The sequence below is a fragment of the Tenebrio molitor genome, chromosome 2 (assembly GCF_963966145.1).
Source record: "Tenebrio molitor chromosome 2, icTenMoli1.1, whole genome shotgun sequence".
Lineage (NCBI taxonomy): Eukaryota > Metazoa > Arthropoda > Insecta > Coleoptera > Tenebrionidae > Tenebrio > Tenebrio molitor.
This window is the reverse complement of record NC_091047.1, coordinates 5,801,700-5,819,009: the sequence shown is the minus strand read 5'-3', so window position 1 is coordinate 5,819,009 and position 17,310 is coordinate 5,801,700. Positions and strand designations below refer to the sequence as shown.

Genomic DNA, 17,310 nt, shown 5'->3' with positions numbered 1-17,310 from the left:
ATTAAATTTTTCAATCTTTCGTCGTGAACAAGGTAGAAACTAAAACTAAAAATTCTAGCATGCAGCTTGGAAATTTTGGTGAAATTAGTTAGGAAATGAGGGTGAAAAAATCACCCAGTTTCCCTTCAATGAAAAGAGCATACTTTTTGTTTATGTGGTTGGCAGCTTTGATCTTTGTTCGTATGGATATTCCATCAATTTTTGCATGTTTGATAATTACTGCAATTATATGCGCTTTAGGTAGGTATTGTTGCGTTAAATCGATCTCATTTGATGTGTTTCGCATTTAAGGCTTTGAGATATTTGTCCCTAAAATATAATTTACACAACTTTACCAAACACCAATGCCAAAAATGCTGTATTTTTGTTGTTGTAAATATTTACAGTTTACACTAAGTAATAATTTACATTGCACTCGTAAAACTGATTAATTCACCAGCTTTATTGCCAAACGCGACCCCACTGGTAAGCAGATTTTTCGCTGAAATGTCAAAGAAACGTCAACGAAGTGCTGTTGTTAACTAAAAAATAGCTTTTCGATTTCGGCAAAGTTTACAGACGTTTACTGCAATTGTGAGCAACAATTATCCCAGAATAAATGGTAAAATGGGTTTTACGATTAAAGACAAAGCCTAATAGTTAATAATAGATTTTTCGAGAGGTAGGCAACCAATAAAACGACTGTGTATAACAAATATTCATATGCGTACGATTCAAGCTAAGGAAACCGTTTCGATAAAACAAAAGGTGAGGTAGCACTCTTAATTTGTTTTCTTTTTGATCCCTAAAAACTTACATCACTCTACTTTGCCAAACGCCAAAAATGCTGTAATGATTTTGCTTTGGTTTTTGTTATTTTTTTAATAAATCCGTTCTTGAGCTGAATGTTTTAATAATTAATTTCCACACGAATGTGACAGATTGCTGTCACATTCCCTCATACGTGAAAAAATAAACGTCACGTGAAATAAGTGTACGGTTGAAGAAAAGACAATTTTCATCATTATTAATATTTTTATTTCGGTTAAATGTTACGTCTATTTTGCAGGAGCTTTCAAATTCAACAATAATGATATCTGAAATGCAAAACTGGCTTAAATTATCGTTGCATTCAGAACAGGAAAATACAAAATGTTTATCTAACAAAAAACGATATTTAGGAAAAGCACAATAAATTGCTAGCTTCTTTGGTAGAACAAACTCTACCCAGTTTGTATTTTTCTTGGCAGGAAAACAAACAACATAAAATGGCAAAAATAAGGTTCAATCTAATCTAAACATGTCGTTTTTTCGAAACATTTTACATTTAATTGAATATTGTGATGTTAGTTTGGTAAACTGTGTGGGTTCTGTTTGTGTTAAATGTCGTCTTTATCAATTTCATCAATAGAGTGATAGTTAAAATCCATTCTCCCAATTCTCCGATAGATTTTACGTTTTTTTGGCACTTGAAAAATGTATCACATCTTTCATCTTAGAAAAATCAAGAAATTTAGCAACAATTAGTAACAATTAAAACACTTGTGCCTAAAATCCTTTCAGATACATAGTTGTCACTTCACCAAGAAAGCGCGCATAGGATTAAAATGGCGCGAATTGTTCTGCAGGGCTACCAATCGTATACTGCGGAAAATTGGTCAAACAGGCCACTGCATATCCATTCTTTGTTATTGAAAACACCATTACGAAAGTAAGATTCAGTGATGAATCTTTTATGTACTGAAGAAAAAAACATTTTTGCGTTAAAATTTGATTCATAGTGACAGTTGTTTGACGTTTATTAACTGAGTTACGAAAGATATGAAAAATCTGACACTGTCAAAGTCAGCCGCCCCTTAACTAAATAATTGTTGATCGCATCGTATTATCGGTAGGTATTGCTTACCAAATGTTAAAATGTATCTATGTAGTTCTGCAATTTAAGAAACACAAGACTAAAATAGATTAAAATACCTATAACTTTTTTTGTATGTTTACTTTAACTAAAAAACCAAACTAAATTATAAATAGCAGGAATGATTTCATATACCAAGTGAATAAATAAAGCGTCATAATGACAATTATATTTGTTTGAATTTAAAAATCAGGTACGCCAACATGAAACTTAAAATATATCGTCAACCTAACAAAAAAAAATTACAAACATTTATGGTCACTTGGTATAATACTTATGTATACGTATGGTAAGTGCTAATGACTGTGTTTAATAAAATCTGGAAAGATGAAAAAGCTGTATACCTACATACTTATTTTTTTCATACAATTTTTTCATAAATTCTGTTATCATTTGGAAAAACACATTATTCTGCGAATGCACTTCATCACGTTGTTAACAGTTCATAATCTGCGTACACGCTCATTTCCAAGTATAAATAAAATCATCTTTGTTGTCTCCGCTTTTCGTAGCTTGCTTTTAAGCAGGAACCAATATGCTTCACCATGTTTGCGCTCCACGTCTTGCACGACGTCATCGACACCTCCTTCTCCTTCCGACAAGTCAATCGTAGGTAATGTGCTGATGGCAAATCAAGTCACAATAATATACAGTGTGGAATAAAATGATTTATATCTAGTTACCTTTGCATTACCCTTGTAAAAATACGAAATACCGCTCTACAAAAAAAAGGAAGCCTAACCTCAAAATATTCCAAAATTCCAAATGTAATTTATTGCGAAGGGATGATATGAATGCAAAGTAGAGATTGAAATTAAAAAGGAGGTAACAAAAGCAAGTCACAGCTAGTGTTGAAAGTGGCCACCAACGTTTGTTAATTCAATTTAGTGAATTGTAACAATTGTCAATTCGATTGATGACATTTATTGACAGAACTAATAGTTCGGCACTTCAAAAAAAAAGTAGAGCGGTACAGGAAAATTTACATGTGCAAAAATTCCAAAGGTAACTAGATGTAAATCATTTTATTCCACACTGTAAAATCATTACGATCATGAAGCTTCTCTGCAGTCATTGTTCTGGTGGTCACAAATTGCTGGTTTCGAAATCCGCATCGGCAGGTTCCTTGCCAAACGAGATATTTTTCATCGGATTCTACTGTCCCAATTAGAGTTCCCGATTTAAAAAAACTTCTCCATCAAATTAAGGTTCCGTACAATTTTGGACCCGGCAATGCAGCAAATTCGGCATTTACATGTCTTTCCTCATCCAAAATCAAATACATACATACTTATAATTTTTCTGCCAATTAAACAGTACTTTTCCAGTTTTTTCTTTTAATAATAACACTATGCGACATGATTTTTCTAACAAGCGTAATTTTTAGTACCAGTCTTAAAACATGCCATTTGACTTATAATGGTAAAAATAAAAAACCTCCAACACGTCACAATTTTGAGTAATATATTTTTTGGATAAACATTATTATGCGTAATAAATTTAAATTTGATCCTTTACTATTGATTTGTAATCGCAAATCAATTTATTTTCGATTTAAGCAAGTAGTGTGTTCCATGTTTATACAATTTGTTGGAAAATTATAAAACACTTGGCTCCCGAATGTTTCTGAAAGTGCATTTTCTGCACTCTTAAATTTTACTTCTTAACACAAAACACAAAACTTAGGGGCTGTAAATGATGAACAAGGGGAGCGTTTTCATCAAGATATCAGCGCCATGGAAATAAGGTATCAAGGTAGATGGGATTTGACAATGATGAGGGAAAAGGAAGACTTTACTCCTCATAAAAGAGAAAAACGAAATTCTTGAAGATATTTCCTTGTTAAGTTTGTGTTCAATTTATTATCTAGTGTTCAATTTTGTGTAGTTTAATATTAGCATAACATGTAATACTTTTTTTAGTTCAGTCTATATCGTGAATATGAATGATTACTACGAATTATTCCGACCACTCTTTAAATATGAAAACAAAAATAACAAAAAAACCTGACGTGATGTAGTATTTTGGCGATCATTTTTTGATTTTCTGAACAAAATTAAATGGAATACAGCTATTTTAGTCAATGTCAGAAAAAAAAAAGAAAAATGTCACATAGTGTAATCTTACGTTCACAGCACTCTCAACCCCTTGCTCGTTCGCCGTTTTTTCGGCGCCATCTCTGACAAACACACCGCGATTTTTCGTACAAATTTTGATTGAATATCCTGTGATCAAGTTGGAGACCGTCTTCTTCGAGAAAGTAGTTTTCCCAGAAGTGGACGTTATTTCAGAGCACCGATTTATAATACACCGTCGACCGTGCTCCGAGCGATTTTTACTTCCCTGTCCATAATACATATTTCTTGAGCGCTCTTCATTATGTTTTAATAAATGCAACTTAATCGAAAACAAACAAAAGAAAGCAATTACCGCCATTTGAATTTTACCAATTGTATTCGAAACATTTCTTATTCAAAGACCTTTTCCATTTTCATCTCCCGAAAGATAGAAATCAATTAATGGTTGATAAATCAGAATCAAACATTTTCTCCAACGACCGTGAATACGAAATTTTCCACCCTGTTTATCAAGTATTCATCGATAATTGCCTTCATCTTTTATTAAACACTTCCATACAAAATACTACTGCTGTATGTTGATTTTCAAATCTGATTAATTTTATCACTCTGGAACTGTATTTAACACTTGTGGAAACAATACTTTCAAAGCATGTCTTAGAGTTTTGTAGTCAACGTTTTAAAGTAGGACCTAGATACTTTATTACAGATTGTTTTCTTTCCGGCAATTAAACGCATCCAGTATCTACAAAGTCTCAAATTGACTGTTTCATGGACATGTGTCACAACATGCAAATTTTGTGCAAAATATTGAAATAAGATTAACGCCCATTCGCAGTGACTTACTTTTTTAAGATTATAATAAAAATGATACCAAGTGAAAGAAGAAATATATTTAGGTACATTTAAGAAAGTTTAAAAACTGTGAAAAGTTTCTTCTATTTAATTTAATTTTTAATCTCCACCATTACATCGTGAACAAGATAGAAATCAACTTTTTGATTTTCATATACCAGTATTTAACCAAAAATCCTAGAACGCAGTTTGCATGAGGGTGAAAAGATCACCCATTTTTTTGACATTTATATACTTAAATTTAACCACTAGATACAAAGCGAGGATGGCAGAGTTACCTTTTAGTACTTTTTGCTTATGTAGTTGGCAGCTTTGATCTTTGTTTGCAGGATTGCAGGCACATTCAATCAGTTTTTGCATGTTTTTTGATAGTTACTGCAATTATTTAGGTAGGTATTGTTGCGTTTTCTCGAGCTTATTTAATGTTTTTCAAGGCTTTGACATAGAATGTGATCAAAAAGAAAACAAATCAGAGCAGGCGTTGCAAATTATCTGTCATGTCGTAGCGAAAATAAGCGTTCAATGCATGGGCATAGACAATTTGTGGTCTCAAACCCTACTTTATAATAAATCATATCTCATGAATTTTAGACGTTGGCATTATTATTGTGCATTTTATTATTATTATCTGATAATGCAGAAAATTTATAAAATAAACAAGAGCACATTTTTCAACTGTTGTTAACCTAAAAAACAACTTTTAGATTTCGGCAAAGTTTACAAACATTCACTGTAATTGTAAGCAACAATTATCCCATAATAAGTGGTAAAATGGGTTTTACCAAACACCATTTCCAAAAATGTTGTAATTATAAATATTAACAGTAAGTAGTGATTTTGCTTTGATTTTTGATATTTTTTTAATAAATCTTCCATTCTCAAATTAAATGTTCTAATAATTAATTTTGACAGTAATGTGACAGATTGCTATCACATTCCCGCATACGTGAAAAAATAAACGTCACTTGAAATAAGTGTACGGCTATAGAAAAAAAAAACAATTTCATTAAACCCAACCAGTATCTAGGTAGGTATGTACCAAGTTTTAAATTAACTGTATCGTGGACATTGTGCAAATTTTGTGCAAAATGTTGTAACAAGATTAACGCCGATTCGCGATGATTTACCGAAATTGAAACTTTTTTGATTGAACGAATTTTTATTGCCTTATCAAAGCGTCTGTCGCAACAAGAGATTTGAACAGCTCAAATACTTTGTAGCAAAACGATCTAATTAATTATTTTCCAGTGGGAAAAGAAAAAAAGCTAAAACTGCACTTATCGCACGATTTTTTAAATTAATGATTAACATTAATAACTCGACATTCAACAACATTCAAACCAATTTTCTAGATTTACAAATAAAAACGTCACATCAAATGAATACATTTCAATCCTGAGCAAACAATTATGCATACACCAGACACAGAATATTTTAATATTGATTGGAGCGCTGAACTTGTTCTGGTGGGAGTATGTGGGTAAAATTAATTTTTAATTAATGTCGTTTTGTTATTTTAGGCTTGTCGGACACCTGTAATAGATAACAACAACAACAACAACAACAACAAATATACTACCTGTCTGTGAGGTAAACGTAAAGGACTTGTTATTACATTACAACTTCTATTTTTGAACCCTCGGCGACTACTTTTGCACATTAAGATAATTGCTACTATATCAAAAATCATCGTTTGCTAATAAACATGATGTTTGTGCAACAATTAATTATGCAGCGTTTCTTCCACTTTTTATTCAAACAAGGCGACTAGTTTGGTCACTTTATCGCTACCCAACCCAACAACTTCCCATTTCAACAATTTCCTGCTTACCTTATCGTGCAAGTTCGCAAGTGCTAATCAACCAACTTAAAATTTGTTTTTTGAACCTCAAACTATGTCACTGTGGAATTTGTGCGGCAGTAAATGCAGAGGTGAGGCTTTTCCTATACTTCGAAATACAGCTGGGCCGAATTACGCTATAAATTTCTTATTGCCCTCGTAAACTCTTCCTTTGTCTTAATTCGTCCCCGCCGACACTTCGGAGACACTCTGTCCTCTTTCGTTAAATTTTCATCCAGTCCCAATTAATAACATAACATGATCACGTCTGCGACTGATTGCTTTAATCTGCAGACGTCTCGACGTACAATCATTCGCTTATGGGAAATTATGTGTTCGCTGACCTGAATTTTCATGAATTTCACTAACAAAAGGGCTGCACTTGACCCAGTAATTCAATAAGATGGTTCACTTTAGTTGGGGCGCTCGCCGAGGCACAACTTGAAAGGCGCTCGTCGAGGACACGTTCCTCAAGAATTCCAAAACGGAATTTATTTATCAATCAGTCCAAACGGATGTGAACAGTGCTGTACGAGGTGAGATAAGCCGTAAGATTTTCGCATGTTACTGCTATCAGTCTTTTGTGCGATCACGTCAAGAAATGACGAGGAGTAAGAAGCGCAAATCACCGACTGCAAATTACGTTCACGTAGGTGGTAAGTCTTTAAAAAACACGATTTGTGCTTCTTACAATTTCGCATTGAATCTTGAACGATTTTTTTTTAAAGGCATGTATAATTGGTTGCATACATCGCCAAAATATTTTTCTACAAATAATTAGTTAACAATATCAGCAACCAACGATTGCTCTTCTTACAAATACAGTTGTCCTCAACTCGTGAATTTCGTAATTCGCCGTTTAATATTGCATCCCCTCGTTTCGGTTTCAAGTGGCAACTTTCATTTCCCGCTTCCGTCCAGAAGAGATTCGCAACCGGTCTAATTTCGTTGGTTATTTATGAAATAAAAGTGGCCCTTTCCCGATTTTCATCTCGCAAATGAGGTGGGAGAGGTGCTGCGGGAAATACGGTAATAGGTCTGGGCGAGCTGGAGGCACTGTCATGACGGAATAAAGGTCTCGGTGGACTTGAAACGAATTGAACATTTCATTGTTTACCTCCGAACAGATACAAATCAATGAAACTAACGCCTGCGGTGACCTACAAAGAGGTTATCTCTTTTTTATACGAGCATCCCACTTTATGGGGGTGGCTCTATTTAACTTCCTTATTTCCGCGGTTATGAAAAAAATTCCAAACACGTCGCAGAAGCTGAATCGAATGAGCGAGGACGAGATCGATACAAATATGAAGCGCTGCACGTAAAGTGCGATATTTTTGAATTGTCGTTAAATTTTTAACTGCACTTTTATATGGGGGAGTAAAGTTATCAAACCATCTATAAATATAGAATTTTTTTTGTACTCACGTCACTTCACGTCATAGAATATTGATGACCGTCTATGATTTAATAAAATGACAGAGAGCAGGAAAGATGTCGACGCGATATGCTGCTCTCTGGGGAAAACACTGACGTCATATGTTGGGGGTCGCGTAATTAGATTCACCAGGCAAAGTTATCCCTACTTCTAAACAGGAATTCTCTTAATTTTGTTGGATTCTTAAAAATTGTTGTAGTCCAGATAATAAACCCGATGAATCAGATATTTCCCATAAACCACTTATTGGCAAGTGATAGCAAAAGCTCGCTTTTATAGCTTAGTGAGTGTAGAGTTTTATAGCGTTTAGATCAGTGCAGGAAAATGTTAAATTTAGAAGGTAAGACCAGACGATAATTAATCAGCACTAATCGTACCTCTTAAATCGAGTCTGAGATATCACTAACGATATTTTGAATTTTAAAGAACTGTTAAAGACTGACACTGTTTAAAGACTGACACTGTTTAAAGACTCCGGAAACAAAGAAAACTTCTCTGCAGATAGGACAAATGAGGGACAAAACTTGCAGATACAAGAATTTCACTTCTTCAGTCAATTCGTAACTTGGGTAAAATTGTTTTAACTTTTTATAAACACTGCGATCTGCTTTCGTGGAAATCGTTAAACGATCGCTGCTTACTTAATGAAATGAGTAATAAAGTAATAAATAACTCCTGGGGAGTTCAGCTCTCGCAATTTTTTTCCCAAAAAAATTTACCAATTTGGTGTGTTATGTGTGAAACGCATTTTAAAAAATTACCACCTCAACACAGATACCTAATTATTCTGTTTTGCATTTGGTCTGGCTTCAGTAATGACACTCTAATCAGCGTTCCGTAATTATTAGTTGCATGGGCTGAATTTACCAGCAACGCTGCCTACGCCATTGATTGGACCTTGTTCGGCAGCCCTAGATTAGCCATTCGATTTGTACCGACGCCTCTCCCTCTGATGACACAATTAAACACGACGTTATCAAATTAAAGTGCGGTTTTGATCTTTTTGACGACACTTGCCTGATTACACAATCGACTGATGGCGCGTTGTTGACATTAATAATCCTGTCTGATAAAGCCGACTTTTCCCTTATCGAAGACAAAATTGTTCAATCTGTCAACATGACCTAGTACTTACAGTCAGCTGTTCTTGCGACTTGCAAATTTTATCACGAGCACCACGTGTTTTGCATTCTTATCCACATTTCGCACTGGTTCGATCAGATGTTACAAACACGGCTTAGCCAAGTCACAACAAACAGAATTTTCTAATAATTCCGCGATTTATGTGGAACACATGCTACGAGTACTATCTGTGATTCTGACGGCATCAATACCGGTATCACGACCGATGAATTCAGCTGTCAGGCAATATAATAATTGTCTTGCGGCATTTTACCGGAAAGTATTTTAAATAACTTTCAGCTGAGCTCGTCCGATGTTCAGGAGATTTTTTGGGACTCTGATATGTTTAGTATTGTGTTAAAGTCAGTTTATATAGCGAATTGTGCCAATTTACACTCGCATCTGGGAATACAGAAATACCCATTTCTTTCTTGCTAACAAAATAAAGTACGGTCGCAAATGTTCAACAGAAAAAGAAAGTCGAAATGTCGATGTAAAAGTTGTTATCGACGGATCTCCGCAAAAATTTTACGTTTTCGAGTGGGTATGTTACGTTCGTGTCAGTACAATACGACATAATTAACTCAATTTCTGACATTTGACATTACACAAAAGTTTTAATTTTTAATTAAAAACTCCATTCCGATCCTGATTTGCTTTGTTTTTTTTTTTTAACATTTGTAACTAACTAAGCAAACATTTTAATCAAACTTTGTCTGTAAAGTTTTATCAAAATCTATTTGTCTTTGTATAATTTTGTTTTTAAAAAATTGAGAAGCAATGTGTCAGTCTTATCACTCGTGGCCAACTATTTCTGCAAGCCGAAATAGCTCAGTTGGGAGAGCGTTAGACTGAAGATCTAAAGGTCCCTGGTTCGATCCCGGGTTTCGGCAGACACTTTTTTACAATTGCATTTATTTCTCTTTTAATTTTTGTTTTCTTTTTCAGAACGAGCCCTCGAAATATGTGAATTCAATAATATGTCTACAACGCCAACCATGGGGGCCCGACATTTAAGCAAGTCAACTTCCGAGTTAAGCAGCCCCAGGGAGATGCCTGAGATTCGGCCGAGATCCGCTGCTCCTCCTGAAACTTCCCACCTGTCGGTGTACCAGAAAGCTCATAGTTTTTTCGCACAACTCAAGGTAATTAAGTTGGTCTGAAATGGTAATGAGTTGATGGTAGGGCGGGTGCATCGATTTTTAAAAGAGTTCGCTCAAGAGAGATAAGGGAAGTGTTTTGTGTCGGTTCTCTGCAGTTTCCTGTAGGAATTATGGCGGGATAAGGAGTTTCCAAGTTCACCGTTCATTATCGACTGATCGAACCGACGACTCTTTTATCCGGCCACGTGAAATAACGGCTTTTTGTCTTCACGCTCTATTTCCTATAATAATTTCAAATTTAGTGTTTATTAGTTTTCGCGTTGTGGAGCGTTAACATTAGGTTTTACGTTGCAAGGTTCTAACATTAGTTTTTACACAAACGAGACTCCAGCCAAGCAATTGTCAACCTTTTCCGTGCAAATGAAGATAAATTTAAGTAGAGCTTGGTAGACGTTGAGGAGAAACAACAAAAAGAATCAGCAAATAAACGTTTAAAGAAATAGAATTCTGAAGTGATTTTAATCACTTCCTCGAGGTTTATTCGACACAATTGACAAAAATCATCCTAGGTGGAAAACCTTTCAAGTTTTCAAACAGGGGTCTCTTGTCTTGGACACCCTTATTGTCAACGTTACCGGAAATGGAACCATTTTATGCAATAACAAAATCTGTCGAATTTCTTACCTTTCTTATCGCACATTCACTTGCACACTGATTAATCCGCATTCAATAACACAAAATTTGTAGGTTAGTTTGAACTAAACATTCGTATTTGTATTGTTTTGTTGACACGAAATGACCAATGTTGCCAACATTATAAAAATAAAAGATCGTTCTAAGTCATATGGTAATGTCACAAGAAATTACCCCCTAGGATTTAGGGATATTAGTTACTAGGTTGTCATTAATTTGGAGGAGATTAAGTTGGGGGCTATGTGGTTTCTGGTGACAAACAAAAGATGTCAAAGATATAAGGCAGCGAATTTCTTGTAACAGTTGCAAATGGCTAATTTCTCGCTAACTGACAGATGTTTTTTTTTTCGTTTCACAATTAGTTTTGGTTTCTGGCGGCATATTTAGTTGGACTTGCGGAAAGAATCTCTCAATTGGTATTATAGTAACCAACCTTACCTTAGGCATTCAAAATTGCTTTTGAAAATTCTAGTTACCTACATACAACATGAAAAATGTAATTTCCCTAAAAGTTCGAATCCTAGGGAGTCATTTCTTGTTGACATTACTGTACATATTTATACTTTAATATCTATAAATGCGGTCGTAGGTACACCGTCAAACAAGTGATAATTCTAAATAAAGAGTGGTTTTAAACCTTCATCATTTACATATTTCCTTTGCCGCAAATTAAATTTGCAAACGGTTAAGTTGGCACTCGGAAAGTTACTAAATTGTTTTGAAAGTTGTGACTGTCATTTGTCCCGTTTTAGTCGGTATGAATAATTGGAATATAATAACATTTTAACGAATACCATTGAGATGAAGCCTTCGGAAGCTTGTGAATACATTTATGTACGGGGTGATCAAGAAGGGCTGTTTGAGTTGGTAATACTGAATTTTATTTTTAAATGGTACAACTGAAGTAACTTCCGGTTGTTGACGGCTTGACAGTGACACTGACAGTCGCATCATGAGATGACAAGTAAGATTTGTCATTTCAAATTAAATTAAACATGCTGGTGAATCTGTTCGAGAGCTAAAAAGTAGAGTTAATTTATGTTTATAGTCCATTTTTTAATTATAGTCCGATATATCAATTAAAAAGCAGAACAACTGTCATATTGTTATCTCTTTTCAACATAATGTAAACAAACTGTTGAATTCTTGTACGTATTGTATTAAGCGTGTCCCACTATGCATCTCGCTTTAGCATGTGCGATTAGAGCAAGACGCGAATTGTACGTTTATTCCACTAGCGACGTCAAATTTTTAGGTTACCTTTTAACCACGTTATTTGTGATAATTTTATTTAATTTTGCTTGAAATGTCCTCCGTATGATGCCAACGAAAAGCATGTGGACAGATCCTTTTACAGAATTTGTAAATTGCAAAAATAATATTGGAATTGCGCGGAAACTTGCAAGACTGGAAGTTAACAGGTAAGGGGGTAAACGAATTCATAGAGAGTTGTTTTGTGTTCATGGCGTTGCCGAAACAAAATCTAGGAAGAAAGAAAGACAGTCTAAACGTGGTTGTTTAGTGCTGTTTTCAACAATTTTTAATATATCTGACCTATTAGTTGATATGTAAATAGTTATCAAAAGCGTTCTGAAGGGAGCGGTTTTTTGAAAGATAAAATTAAAACGGAGGAATGAATTTGCAGAAATACCAAGAAAGCACGAAAGAACACAATATCTGTCTCATGTTGCTTAAATAAATTTTCAAATATTGGTAGAACCATGCACTGCTGTCAAATGTCGAAAGCAGACGCAGGTCATGTCGACTTCTTGATTCGGACTAAGCTCATCGGACTATAATAAAAAAATGGACTAAAGAGCAAAATGCGGGCATTCCGAGCATTCCCTTTAGTTAATTTTTAGATAATTGTTGTGTGTTTTAAGTTTAATTGCTTTTTACCTTTAATTTTTACTCTCATAACCTACAATTTTGCCAAATCTGTCAATCTGACGGTCAAATAAACCAACAAATCATATCCGGTTGCAGTGTTGCAAATAGCTGAACAAAAAAATGTTCTTATTAATTGTATTGCCAACTCAAACAGTCTTTGTTGATTGTTGATCACCTCGTATATTTTACACATGCGTGCACGAAATCAGTTAGGTATGACGATTTCTGCTTTAACTGCAAGAATTGAGACATTTTCCTTTTATCTCTACGCTTTGGGGATATTTGATAAATAATATGAATTAGGTAATATGAATATCATTAGTTAATTTAATTAATTGTGTATCATTTTTCAGCAATTTTGTAATCTAGGAATTTCTATTAGTGTATCGAAGCTTGGAATATCGCCTCCGTGGCGCAATCGGCTAGCGCGTTCGGCTGTTAACCGAAAGGTTGGTGGTTCGAGCCCACCCGGGGGCGCAACTTTTTTCTTTTTTTTTCAAACTATGAACAAAGTAAATTAATGATTAATGAGTCTCATGAAAAATATAGGTTAATCACGTAAACTATCGAATGACCGCTTCGTTTTACTACCGCATAATAAATGTGGAAAATGATGGTATGAAGAACACCTGTGTGTCTCATCGATTATTTTAAAATGTAATGTTGTTGATACAATAAAACCACAGTACTTTGAAGTTTTCCATTATCCTCTTTGCAATCGGCATAAAACGTATCATTCATCTAAACATTGTAAGCTGTGTGGCATTGATGGGGCTCATCGATATGTCCGAGGCCAAGGTTGTAATTAGCCTCGACATCAACCTCGCCAGATTACCTTTTGTGTTGATATATAATAATCAGCTAAGGACAAGGTGTCGGCAACTGTCAAGCAAAATACATTACAATAGATTTGATTAAGGTGATTTAAATAAAAAATGAACAAGAAATTCTTTGGTATTTTCCCATGGTTTCATTCTAACCGATAAAGTTTTCCCCGCGTGCTTAACATTAAATTTGTGCAATTACGATGTTGTAACGTCACTTTTGAATGAACTTATTGTGGTAAATTTTGTTACACAAATTATAGCGTAAATAAAATACTCAGAATTTGTTTAAACAAAATAATGTACAGACCACTCAAATGGTGTAATATTTAACCTTAACAAACCAATTTGAGTGGTGCAAATTACGGATAAACAACACAACAATTAACAAATTATCTTTGTAGAAATTAATGTTTTCTTAGATAAAAGCAAATTACTACAGTGATTTAAAGGCAATAATGACATACATAGTTTGCGAAGGAGCAATATGTAATAGTGTAACATGCTATTTTTTTTTTCTATTTTGCACCTTTTGAGCCGTTTTTAAATCAAAAGTAAGAATTTTTAAATTCTGGGGAATTTTATGATGGTTGGCAAAAAACAATCATTGAAACACTTCTCGACTTTGGGATATTCGCGCGTATTGGCTGACGCTGCCAGAATCCTCTAGATATTTTAGAGGATTCTGGCAGAGGAATCTGGCAGTACCAACATGATAACCGTAAATTGTAGTACTATCGCTATTATAGAACCGCTTTCAGCTATTACGATACTGCTTTTGGTATCGTAACAGCTCTGTTATGAACGCACAATAGAAAAAAATTATTATTAATTCAAAGAACATATATTTCGGTACGAATTTATCAAACATTTTAATCTTGATGTTTACTTGATAAATACATATTATGTCAATAAATAATTCTCAGTGCTTACTATGTAACTAATAAAAGATATAGATAGATATGAGTATGCGATTCTTACATCCGTTAAATCAACAAACAGTAAAAGATGTAAAGATAAGAACAAATAAATAATCAAAAAACTGACTACTGGAAATACTCATATTGCCTTTTTTTCTATTTTCTGGAGTCGAGTTAATTTATGATCAAATAAAAATCTGACATTATCACTTCGTTTCCTTTTCATGACGCGACTAAATTATTTACTATTGTTCTTGACATTTTTCTTCAAACCTTTCCGATTCCCCACAGCTCGTATTCGAGAGAAAAATGATTCACAAGAGAAACATTCATAAGTCATGTACAAATTTCTCATAAGTTGTATGTGTTTTTATCTCGTCTCGGTATCGATGAATTATCGAATTTCTTGCTTTGTTCTAGGATGAACTGCCGTTCGAACAAATCACAGATTAAAAAAAAACATGCTAAAATACCATTTTTATCCATACATTACTAAACATGCACTCCTTTTTTTTAAATAAAAAGCAACTATATACCTTCATGTTCCACACAAAAATAAGTAATCTGATAATGAAATATTTTGTACTACATAGATCTGATACCTAAAAACAAAATGTTCTGTAATTATTGCATGTAAACACCGTTCACGTTGTTTTGTCATAATGAGAGACCATGATTTTTTTAACGTTGGACACACTGTTTGATTTTCGTCATTAAAGTGCCAAACATGCGAACCTATTAAAATGAACATAACAAGTTGCTGAATTTCCCGTGATGTCTTCTATTGCAAACTAGTAAAACTGACAACAATGCACTAGACATTGACGCTATTTATAACCTGAAACTTAGAAAAATATATCCTAATTCAACAGACAGCTTTATTACCAAATTAAATGCAAAATTTCCATGGCCTCCCATTACGCCAAAACAACGTGAATGTATTTTACAGCAGTTGCTATCACGAATGTGAATGAAAATGCGAAAGAGTCGAATTTGTTCCTATGGAGTAGTCATCTTCTTGTGAAGAACACTATGTTTATAAATTCAGACAGAAATTCAGCTTTATTTCTCTTAAAACTTTATACTTTAGTTATATTGTCCCGTAAAGTCAAGATGTAGTGGAGTTTTATGAGTTTACCACAACATGATAAATTTCCACAGCATTAAATTATGCACGTCTTTATTTAAACACGTAGTAACAGTAAAATGACAGCTACTTATTAAGTACGTAGGTCTAGAAAATAGAGACACGTTTTCCTTGCCACCTCACTAAAAACCGATGGAACATCAAGCATCTCCATTATAAGACACTTGATATTCACCGAAAATACAGTTTCGCAATTTCGCACGTCTATCCTAATTCCATGAGATCTATCATTTACATATGTACGTGAATACATGTATAGAATTTAACAATTTCATTTTCAGAACTGTAACATTTTTTCCTAAATTGAAGAATACTATTGACAGGTAACTATTGGGTGATTCAAAATGATTGTGGAGTATGGCAACTATGTACGAAAATTTATGTGGCAACTGTGTAGGTGGGGTAGAGTATAGAGTTGATATTTGGGGTGCGTTCGGAAATGTGCTGTGGGAATAGGTAATGGTAAGGTAATGGTACACCCAAGGATTATGACGTCATTACCGAGATGTGCCGCGGCAACATCACATTTGTGAACGGTTTGTTGCAATTTTGTGGTACTGGTAGGAGTGGGAGTTGTTCTATTGGGGGTTTCCATTTAAAAAAACTATCGATGATGTCATAACTCGGAAACAAATGACTGCTTGGAATTTTATTTTGTATTAAAATATGTATTTTTATAAACTACAATCGACCTGTCCAAAGATTTTTTTGAAAAAAATTTTGTTTCATTTTTAATGAATTTATTCCATACTTTCGCCGTTCACTGTATAGCCTTTTAAAACAAATATAAACTGAAGAAAATTATATAAATCAAATAAACTTTTTAAAACAAATATTGCAATCATTATTTTACTCCGTTCAACCTATGTTATTTTATTAAATTAGAAAAATATAGGTAAAGGTAAAAAAATCACCAAATTGGCAATACATAGTCCTTAGCGACTTAGCCAGCCCCAGCTTATTATTGAGGCGCCAAAATCACGGTGAATTGACAGTTTATTATTATTATTGCGCATGTGCGGCAATTCTTCCCACACTCATGGAGCATGGTAACTTGGGAACACCGTCAGGCAATCACCCAAACAATTCTGAACGCATGACAGATGACCATGTCTGCATTACCGGCAATTTACGAACGGCGCATGGCGACCTAGGTGCACCTGGGTACGATTTCTGAACGCACCCTTGTATGACATTTCAAGAGCGTGCATTTGATTTTTTTATACCATTGCACATTGATTTGACAATTTTCAAAATTGCGCAACTATGAACTGTCAAAGAAATGTCAACTCTATCCTATTCACACAGTTGCCACATAAATTTTCGTACATAGTTGTCATAGTTATCCACAATCATTTTGAATCACCCAATATCTGTGACACAGTCTTATCTTTTCTGCATCAAAATTCTATATTTTTCTGTACATACGAGTACCTAGGTATAGTTCGTCTCAATTCTAAATTTCAACCACCTGTTGAATTATGTTGGCAAAATAAAAATATTTCT

At 34.2% G+C, this 17,310-nt stretch overlaps 1 protein-coding gene and 2 non-coding genes across 9 annotated transcripts in view; all 3 read left to right on the top strand.

Moving 5' to 3' along the window:
• The window catches only part of Mctp (multiple C2 domain and transmembrane region protein), a 43,829-nt gene that overhangs the window by 1,922 nt on the left and 24,597 nt on the right, over nucleotides 1–17,310 (top strand). The window contains exons 1-2 of one of the 7 annotated variants that reach the window (XM_069038996.1): nucleotides 6,602–6,759; nucleotides 10,176–10,372. In XM_069038996.1, the coding sequence (XP_068895097.1) occupies nucleotides 6,723–6,759; nucleotides 10,176–10,372 (234 nt within the window). In that variant the 5' untranslated portion in view covers nucleotides 6,602–6,722. Of the gene's footprint in view, nucleotides 1–6,601; nucleotides 6,760–7,068; nucleotides 7,324–8,295; nucleotides 8,446–9,625; nucleotides 9,772–10,175; nucleotides 10,373–17,310 lie in introns of those variants that run through there. The other 6 variants (XM_069039000.1, XM_069038995.1, XM_069038998.1 and 3 more) reach the window with 6 other exon arrangements.
• TRNAF-GAA (transfer RNA phenylalanine (anticodon GAA)) lies at nucleotides 10,048–10,120 on the top strand. The gene has a single exon. It is a non-coding gene; the product is annotated as a tRNA-Phe (tRNA).
• On the top strand, nucleotides 13,317–13,390 carry TRNAN-GUU (transfer RNA asparagine (anticodon GUU)). Its single transcript has one exon. It is a non-coding gene; the product is annotated as a tRNA-Asn (tRNA).